At 38.8% G+C, this 10,400-nt stretch overlaps 1 protein-coding gene across 1 annotated transcript; it reads left to right on the top strand.

The window, feature by feature from the left end:
• Positions 1-435: 435 nt before the first annotated feature.
• Positions 436-3,477, top strand: LOC107099582 (cytochrome P450 2K1-like). Its single transcript, XM_015397769.1, has 3 exons — positions 436-552; positions 958-1,099; positions 3,350-3,477. Exons 1-3 carry the CDS (start codon positions 436-438, stop codon positions 3,475-3,477), a joined length of 387 nt encoding a protein of 128 aa, XP_015253255.1.
• The last annotated feature ends 6,923 nt before the right edge of the window (positions 3,478-10,400 follow it).

Genomic DNA, 10,400 nt, shown 5'->3' with positions numbered 1-10,400 from the left:
GTTGAGCTTAGCCCAGGAAAGTGATTTCAGGAAACCTTTGCACCACGCTATGCCGTACAGATAATAATGAGCATCTACGTGTAAATATGTGAACCTGTTGTTACCTTTGTCTTTTGTGTCTTTGACAGAAGGAAGACAAAGATTTTGGGTTTGATCTGTTCAACTTGTCATCTTGCACTCTTGACCTTTTGGCTGGTGGAACTGAATGCACCACCACCACGTTACACTGGGGGCTCTTGTACATGATTTATTATCCTGACATACAAGGTGTTTGAGGAACATTTGGTACACTTTACCTGATCCGTTTTGTTCCACTGAAAAATGTAATTTTTCCCACTGGACATTGAGTTTCCATTGTGTTCAGAATGTGTCCAGGCTGAGATAGATGCTGTGATTGGACCATCCAGACAACCGGCTGTGGCTGACAGAGAAAACATGCCTTACACTGATGCTGTAATCCAGGAGATACAGAGGATGGGAAACATCATTCCTCTCAATGTGGCCCACAAGATGACCAAAGACACCACCCTGGATAAATACTCAATTCCAAAGGTGCATTATTACTGGGGTGTTTGGAGTTTCTTACATTCTTTTTACTCATCACACAGGCAAAATCCTTTTCCCTGGCTGACCATCACACTGAAGAAAACAGAAAGAGACATTTAAAATATTAACTGATAACTTTAAATAAATATATTTAATCCCTTTCTCCTCATAAAATATTTTTGAAATATTTGTTTATTGTGAAAATACTGTATAAATACCTGGAAGGTATTGTGTGTGTATCCTTTAACTACTGAAGCTGCTCCATATGTTGGTGATAAATTGGTACAGCCTTCAAATAGATATTTATTGGCTACCAGACTTTTTTTACTCCTTGCACTAATAAGAAATGAGTAAAACAATGCAACATGATTTTAGGTGTAACTGAACCTTGTGTCTGTTTTCAATCTTCAGGGCACCTTGGTCATTCCTTCACTCCACTCTGTCCTCCATGATGAGTCGATGTGGGAGACTCCACAGTCCTTCAACCCTCAGCACTTTCTAGACAAGGATGGTAAATTTAGAAGGAGAGAAGCCTTCATGCCTTTTTCTGCAGGTTAGTAGGTTGTTTCAAATCTGTATATGTAAATCCATTTGTTGTCCCACGGTGGGGAAATTCACTCTGCATATGATACGTTCTTTCTTGTAGACTCAGACTTTTTTTATTTTATACAATAATTACATTCCACTCTTGACCCTTCACATACTATTAGGAAGTTGGTAGGGAAGGTGAGAAGGAATTCCCCTAAGCTCCCTTTTGTTGGACAGCGGCAAATAACTACGTACAGCAGCATGCAGGGTTTGTCAGGTCTCCTTAAGGCTGATATACTCAGAAACCAGGTCGTCTGCATGTGAGTTGCAGTGAATACAAATGTGCCTCCTCCCCTGCCGGAGACACTCTAGTGCACCTCTCCAAAATTGTAGGTGACCGCAGACAGTGCCGCAGACAGGAGACATGAGATTGGTCAACTGTACCTGTGCTCTACACCAGCAGTCCCCAACCTTTTTTGCACCACGGACCAGTTATATGTCAGACAATATTTTCACTGACCGGCCTTTAAAGTGTGGGGAGTAAATACAATCAAATTAAATGATATGACTGGCATAAAATCAAATACAAACAGCATAAAAATAAAACTCACCATTATGTTTAATTAGTGAGAGCCCTGAGCTTGTTTCTCTGAAACAAGCCGACCCCATCTAGGCGTAATCGGAGACAACGACACACGAAGTGTGCTCCTGATGTCCAGTCTGCTCCGTAGCTTTGTTATGGTCGCTGTAACCGCAGAAAATCCCGCTTGTGCTGCCCGGTACCAAATGACTAACGGACCGGTACTGGTCAGAGGCCCGGTGGTTGGGGACCGCTATCCATATTTCCTGTTTGTTACTTTATCGGCTTGTTTTGTTTTTATGACCGCCATTGTGGAAAACGACTAATGAAGTTGGACTAGTTAAAAGTGCGAGATGCGCAAGAACGCTGGGACCCTTTTTCCACCTGGATACCCGCTCTTTTTCACCCTCATGTCCTGCCGTTGTCTGACAAATTTGCCTCCAATTCCTCACCGCCTCGGCCATATCTAGACCCACAGCCTGTTCCTGATTGTCCCTTTTCCCTTGTGGCTAGAATAACATAATGCAGACCAGGCTTCAATACTGTGCATAAATCAAAAATATATGCGACAAGCTCACTGCGACACACTGCTGTGTGGAGTGTAACCAGCCCTTTAACAACTCTTATGTAATGTAAATCCCTTTTTTGGCCCAAAATGGGGAAATTCTCCATTTTGGGCCAATAGAGGAGTGGAGTGGAGGCTTTGGGGATCAAACCGAGTACTTGCAACCTTCTCAGATCACAAGTGCACTGCTCTAACCTCTAGACCAACACTCCCATTCACATAGACCAGAAAAATTGTTTCCATTGGTATTTTTGAGAATTTCGGTTAAATTTCCACCACTATGTGGCGTCAGAGAGGCTGCTGGGTGAGCGTCCGTAAGTAGTTACCATCAGACGTTATCACCAAAGGGTTAAAGGGAGCGAGCACTTCAGCACCTGAGTGTTATCTACCACTGGTAAAGCTCTCGCCTCCTCTCCTGTGTATGTAACTCTGCCTACCTTGTCCTGCCTTTTGGGAGATTTGCTTACTGGATCCTGTTCCTGTTTCATTCTCTGTCTCCTTCAAGCTTGTGTTTCAAAAGACCTCCTGGTTCTCAGTACTGGCTAGCAATGATCTGTTCCTCCATTTTGGTAAACCCTGTGTGTTGAACCTTTCTCACCCCCTTCGGTTTTGCTCCTTGATCTAGCTGAAGCCAAAGCTCATACAGATAGGATGTACTTGCCTAACTCTGGCACAAAAGCAACGTTGCAGGGATGCCAAGCACCGAATCTACAGCGGAGCTCCAGGCCTTTACGTCTTGTTCGTCCCTGTTCTGCAAAAAGACAGGGTCCATCATTTGTAAAGAGGAATGATGGAATGATCCACCCTAATCAGACCCTCACAGATTAATATTCCTGCTAATTTCCGAACCCATAACAACTATTATGTAATGTAAATCCCTTTATTGGCCCAAAATTGGGAAATTCACTCTGCATTTAACCCACCCTTTTGGTGAGCAGAGGGCTGCTACTGTGTGGCGCCCGGGGAGCAATCAGGGGTTGACGGTTTTGCTCAAGAGCCCAGAGTGGAGGCTTTGGGTATCGAACCAGGTACTTGCCAATGACTGTACCCCATGAGGGCAATACCTGTTTTTGAATTTACAGGTCTGATTCTATTTCTGTAAAACTGAGGATTGTAATTTGTGTTTTAAGGTAAACGTGTGTGTCTTGGGGAGCAGCTGGCCAGGATGGAGTTATTCCTCTTTTACACTTCCCTCCTTCAGAGGTTTAAAATCTCACATCCCCCAGGAGAGCCGCCCCCAGCCTGGAGTACAAATTAGGAGCAACTCATGGTCCTAAACCTTATCGTCTCTGTGCCATACCACGTTAAACCACAAGAGTCGTTGACAGTGTTCCTCCATCTATTGCATTGCCTCTGAAATCAAAGACCCTGTTAGTGAAAAAAAAAGTTAAGTTGTAAAGACTTTAATCAGGTACTTTGCTGTAAATCACACTGAGCACAAAAGAATCAAATGCTTTGATCACTATTGTCATAAAATGCCTTTGGTATTGTAGAAGCAGTTTTATTGTCTTATATATCCTTACACGTGGCCCTATACTTACTAATCAACAAAACAGTACATGCTGGAGGTCAATAATAAAGTCCCTAATGCCTTATTCGTACGCCATTAGATGATATATTAAGAGGTTTGGCATAAACAGAGAACATCTGTATAAACATTCCTCCGAGTGTCAAAGCAACCGCTGGCGTCGACCAGCACACGTGAATTCCAGTAAGCTTTCGACATGATATTCCTGTGCATGTGCAGTTACGTAATGCGATGCTGAGACTATAAAACAACTAAAAAGACATGAGAGTTTCGGGGGAATTATAACTGAGATGTGACGATGCAGTCCTGAATGTATGAAGTTTTTAAGACAGCTGTATGAATTTGCTTTTGTAATTAAATGTTTCCCCCCTCCGGATGATAAAATGGTGTGAATCGTGGCCTTCTTTCTGTCATAAGGGAATTCTACCAATGAGCTTCCATAGTATCCTCATTGAAATCCTTTAGTTATGATGGAAAAAGTAGCAGAATAAGTCTATCTATAATAACAAGTCTAGAATAATATCTCTGAAGTTTTATTTTAAATGACCAAACATTTTCTCAAATATTAGTACAAAATTCTTTACATTAGTTGTGTGCAATGTTCGCATGTCTAACCTGCTAAAAAAAAGGTTATGTAATAAGTGTTTTAATGATTTGAGTGAAAAATATTTTACATGGGATTATTGTCTAAAGCAACCTAGGGTGAAGTGAATTTAAAACATTGTTTTTAACTAATTCCCCCCTAAGCGAGAAATAACTATTTTTTTTTTACATTCCTTGTACCATAATGCTCTACAGATTAGTTGCATTTAAGAGATCATTGGATAGCATTTCAAATTTTGATCAGATAATGACTGAATCACAAAATTGCAGAGATGGATTTTACACATGCTAATGAGAAACGGCAGCATTTCTCTACAATCAAAAGTTTTATTTCTCATCTTTGCAAATTTAGCACCCAAACTCTACAGGAAAAAAATGCATATTAAGACATTTCTGCAAATTTATCAAAAAAGAAAAACCCAAATATCACACTACATCATTTTGTAACATTGGCCAGATCTGTACCTTGCCACAATTCTGCCTCAAAGCTCCTTGGACAGGACTCCAACAAAGGAGTAGAGCCATCCCGAAAAAATTTAAAAACAATCCACTGGACTTGATTTCCAAGTTTGAAGACGTTTCGCTTCCTATCCAGGAAGCTTTTTCTATTCAAAATGTCAGGAATAGCGTTGAGTTGGAGGTTTTATACAGTAGCCCAACAAAGGCTTGTTTTTGTTTTGAAAACATGCAAATTGGAACCGAGGAAGGGGTCCACCCATTTGGAATGGGGGTCGTTGGCTTCTTTTGTTAGACTGCAATGCCCCATACCCATCTAAGTGTCTGAAAGGTTGAAGTCCAGTGGATTGTTTTTAATTTTTTCGGAATGACTATGACCTGGGTGACTAAGAGCCTTCACCATCTCAAGGAGGATCAGAAGAAATGGACATTATGTGGTTTAGAATAGATGTCACAGCAAATGGTCTAAATACTTATAACAAGTGATGTCAGTTCGTGTTCTTTAATAAATGAACAGAATTTTCTAACTGATTTCGGTCAAAATGGGGTGTTTTTTTAATAGGATTTTTTTATATTAGCAAATGGCTGCAATGAAACAAATGGCAAATTTTAAAGAAGTCTGATTAATTCCTGTACCTACTGTATATACTGTATATACTGTATATTCCCTATTAGGGATCCTCTCAAATATGATCATCACATTTCTGTTGGCTGCAATTCCCTTCCTTTTAAGATTTTACTGTTAAACAATTTCAATCTGATGTTGACTTCCTTAAAAAGAAGCATGTTATAAATTATCTGAGGGGTGGTAATAGTTACCACAAATGACTAAAGAAGCAGTTTTGGGATTAAGAATGATCAAACCACAGTTTCTGGTGTTTAATTTTTATTAGCAAATTTCTGTTTTCCCTTTAAATGAAAGGCTAGAGGTCTAATTCTGTTTTGAAAGCCACGGACACTCATGTGACAAAATCTAGAAATAAAATGATCCCTTATCTGTTCTTTAAAAGCTAATGTTTACAAGCTCCATGACAGGCAAAATGGAAATATGTCGATTCAAATAAAAGTAAAAATATATTCATAAAAACAAATAGATAAAAACTGTTGTGAAATTCAGGCTGCTGTAGGTCAGTGGAGGTTTACAGTTTCAAAGGTAATTTAGAGATTGATAAGATAAACCAGATCTACTACTAGGAGAAATGTCACTGATAACTGCAAGTCATTTGGGTGAAAGACTATCCATGACAGAGTTGAATGAGTGTAATCAGTCAGAACTTACCCCTGCTAAAACCCTCAAATCAAGTGTAATGGTATTCACATATATCAATAAACTGAGTTATAATTAAGCTATTTACCAGAAGCCTCAAAGGTCTAGTTTGCTTATGCCTTAAGGCCAATTTATGCTTCTGACGCATAGCCTATGCAGCCGTCAAATCTGTCTCTGTGTAGAGGTTCTGCAACTGTCATCGTGCACCTCCAAAAAATCCTGACAATGCGTTGGACGGTCGCGAACCCACGCAGACCTCAAGCAGAAGTGCGCAGAAAAAAAGCAGCTGTGATTGGTCATTGGTATGCCTTTCTGGCTGTCTGTGTGGTCGTCCTTCTCGATTCGTTGCAGGGGCACGCCATTTTTAAAAACCAAGGAACAACTATATTGGACAACCTACGAGTCCTCCTTTGTCTTTTTGCCAACTCCATTAACAGTACCTGTTCCTCTTCGATGTCTAGCAACTCTAGATTCATCCCTGTGATCGTGAAATCTTGCAGACGCGGCATTGCTGTTTTGGTAGATAAACACTCTGAAGTTGCCGAAGTTCTCGTGACCATTGGCCGAAGTTCTAGCGAGTTGCAGAAGTATAATCTGTCCTTTAGGCCTGAACAAAGTAGGTACTCTGCGGCCTCTGCTTTACAAATTGGCAAAACCAGGATTGCTTTGGAAAAATAAGATGCTAAGAGTAATTAATGTAAGAGTAATTAATTAATCTAAGGGCTAAGAGTAATTAATCTATTTAAAAATAGTTTAAATTTCCAAAGAAACTTTCCACATCAACGAGCAGGCTATGTATTTATGATATGCATTAATTATGTTTGCATATCTTTGTATTGCCATCCTGACAATACGGAAGAGGATTAGGGGCACTGAAGAAATAAAAAAGGTTAACTGATTTTTAAATTTTATTTCAGTATAATGTGACAAAAAATTCTTCATTCTGACACCAATCTCAGAATATGAGTTTTTTCTCAGAATTCTGACTGAACTTGTCAGCTAACAAACATGTTAGCATCAAGCCGTAGCCATGACTGTTTTAGAGACTAAACTAGCTTTCTTGTTTTAAACACCTTCTGCTCTTCCATTAATTAAATAGCATCACCAGGGACCCCTGAGGGACGTAAACAGTCACCTAATTCCCTGGTTTTCAAAGTGGGGGCCGCAGGAAGATGGAGAAAAAAAAAAGTTATACATGAAACTATTTTATTGAATAAAAATAATTTAAATATTCCGGTCTGGGTATAACTGCATTATGAAAACCATTCACCTAAAGCTTACAAATAATAATTTCTTGCTGTATGTAAGACAAGAGTTTCCCACCGTAGCTGAAAGGGCTCTGAAATGTTTCCTTCCATTTGCAACCACTTACTTGTGTGAGTCTGGCTTTTCCACTTTAAAAGTACTGAGAACTAACCACAGATCATGTTTGAATGTGGAGAATGACATGCATGTTGCTCTGACAGACATCCAGCCCAGACTGGACAAACTGTAGAAGCCATCAGGCCCACTGCTCCCATTAGCATGGTATGTCTATGTATCTCTCATGTAGCCTACATTTGTTGTTAGGCCTGCATTATAAAAAATGCATGCATGTTTAATTTGGGACAAACTTTTATTTTGCTCACAAATCTTTCTGTTTTTGCAACGTATAAAGAGGTTCATGGTTTAAAAAAAGGTTATTAAAGTGGTGGGCCTATGTTATTGTTATATTTTATTCATTAAATTAAATTAATGAATTAAAGTTTAATAAAATATAATTGTGACTTCATCTTTACAAAATAAATGTGGTTTTATTTAGGTGGTTTGTTCACTAATTTTTTTATTATGTCGCTGTAGCTTACACGAGTGTTTACGCATGTTTCATATGAGGGGGGGCCTCAGCTGACAATGTACTGGTGTAGGGGGGCCTTGGCATGGTAAAGTTTGGGAATCCCTGACCTAATTCCATCATTTGTTTACTGGCCCTCCCAAACAACTGACATCTTTGTCAGAGAAGCTGAGTGCTCCACATCTCTGCCTTCACGGTGCCCATCTACATTAAGACCCAAAAGTTTAGCAGATTAAAGTCAGAATTCTGAGGAAAAAAAATTATGAATTCTGAGATTAAAGTCAGGATTCTGACTTTTTCCCTATATAAAACTGAAATAATATTTAAAAATCTGTTTTCTTTTTTTTTTTTTTTTTTTTTTCAGTGGCCCTAATTATCTTCCATATGACAAAGATTCACTTGTTTTAAATGTTTGTACTTTGCTCTTTTTCTCTCTGCCTGTTGCTGAAGCATTCAGCCCATGTGAACTCTGCTTCTTGGGTTAAAGTCAGTGATTATTGCCCATTTATGGAGGAAATCTGTCATTTTAAGTTTGTGCTTGGTAAAGTTCAAAGTGTAGGATGTGTTAAAAATTGCATTGGCGCTCTACTTGCGTATCTTTTATTATTTTATGATAAATCGTTGCAACACAACCGATCGTATGATCATGACGTCACAGTATAAATTAGGATTGAAAATTGCCCCTTTAATAAATTAAAAGAAAATCTGATTAATTTAATGTAATAGATGACGTCAATATGTTATTGTTATTATTTTAAGAATTTTTAGAAGTTGGATGATTTTTTTTTTTTTTTTATTAATAGAGTTTGCAGCTTTTATTTTGAAAGACAGCACTAGTACCTACGTCGTGCTTCGGGTTTTTTTTTTTACTGCGTGTTTACATGTTTAAAGAGTAAATCCATGGTAATCAGCTTCAGTTTAGTCAGAAGATGGAGTGTCTCTCCCGGGTTCTCGGCTTGGATTGGGTTGACAGCAGGGCTCTCCTCCTGTTTGTGGTTGTTTTTCTGCTGGCGGCGAATGTTTTTAAGAACAGGGTGCCCAGAAACTTCCCCCCCGGACCCTGGTCGCTGCCTTTCATCGGAGATCTCCACCGCATCGATCCCTCCCGGATGTACCTGCAGTTTACTGAGGTAGTTCATGGAAATGAGACTGTCACTGATAAATAAACAGAGGTGTCAAGTTACTAAGTACAAATACCTCGTTGCTGTACTTAATTACACTTTTTAGGTATTTATACGTCACTCCATTACTTACTTTTTTTTCCTACTTCTGACTTCTACTCATTACATTTTCACACAAGTGTCTGTTCTTTCCTTACATTTTAAAACAAACGTTACTCGTTACTCTTGGCTTCGGTTTAAACAGAGGTTACGGATTAGCCAGGGGCGGAGCTAGATGGGGGGCCATGGCCACCCTTTGCCAATCGTTGGCCACCCCTACCATTTTTTTCCCTCTAATACAGATGGTGGCAGCAGTAATATTTAAGTGCAATATTGGAAAAAAAAAAAAAAAAAATTTTTGTGGTTATTAAACACATAAATATACTAACATTAAAGATGATAAGTACAGAATTGATGCTCTTTTCAGAACTAGATTCTGTATTATATGGGGTAAAGAGAAAATTGTGTCTCTGCAAGCCATCTAAGAGTCTTCAGTATAATCAAAGATAAAATAGCAATTTTAATAAAAACGTATCAAATGATCAATTTATGTATATACAGGGCTCGATGTTAACCATCGCCTGATCTTCCGGGGCAAGTAGTTTTTATTGTCGGGAGAGTACAAATTTCATTGCATTTGCCTGCCGGGCAAGTGCAATGATCGCAAAAAAATAATATTTATCACTCAAAATTACTTTAAAATCACCGACATTCGTTGAAAACGACCCACAAGCGTTGCCGGCGCCATCTTTGTTGTTTTGTACACATTCTCGCGTGATTTGAATAAGCTGCGTGATTTTACGCTAGATGGCATGATTCAGCTCCTGGGGAGAGAATTCTGCAGAGCAGCAGCTGGATGATGAATTTAATCTGTACTATAATACATGCTAGATTAAAAATGATCAGTCAGGGATTAGGAAAATGATAATAATAATTGTATGCGCACAGTGTAAATGTTTCTATCATATGGCAGTCTTCTGTACAGTAGTTACACTTTAAAAAATGTTCATAAAATGTTTTTCTCTTAGACATTGGAGTGGTGCATTTAAATGTTATAGAGCTAAACATGTTAAATTGGTGAGTAGTAGTAGTGTAAGTTTTTAACCTGTCAAGTTTTCTTTAGATTTTTAACACTTCAATTTATATTTTTCCAAGCACACAACAGTTTAAAGCAAAGTTTAGTTTGAAAAGAATGTGCAGGAAGTGAACTTGAACTTTTCACAGGATAGTAACAGCACACATGGGAACTCTACTCCTCATTATGTTGGATGGAATGCTGCCCGGGAGCACAAAACAAAAGTGTCCTCAGTCTCTTGAGATTTTTTTTCCTTCTTTG

The sequence above is a fragment of the Cyprinodon variegatus genome, unplaced genomic scaffold, assembly GCF_000732505.1.
Source record: "Cyprinodon variegatus isolate N-32 unplaced genomic scaffold, C_variegatus-1.0 Scaffold886, whole genome shotgun sequence".
NCBI lineage: Eukaryota > Metazoa > Chordata > Actinopteri > Cyprinodontiformes > Cyprinodontidae > Cyprinodon > Cyprinodon variegatus.
The sequence above is the reverse complement of the archived record's forward strand: the minus strand, read 5'-3'. Positions and strand labels throughout refer to the sequence as shown.

Excerpts from the sequence above, each read along its gene's own strand:
- LOC107099582 (XM_015397769.1), top strand. The coding sequence starts at position 436 with ATGCCTTACACTGATGCTGTAATCCAGGAGATACAGAGGATGGGAAAC. Across the intron at positions 553-957 it reads ATAAATACTCAATTCCAAAG|GGCACCTTGGTCATTCCTTC; the intron begins GTGCATTATTAC and ends TTCAATCTTCAG. Across the intron at positions 1,100-3,349 it reads CTTCATGCCTTTTTCTGCAG|GTAAACGTGTGTGTCTTGGG; the intron begins GTTAGTAGGTTG and ends TTGTGTTTTAAG.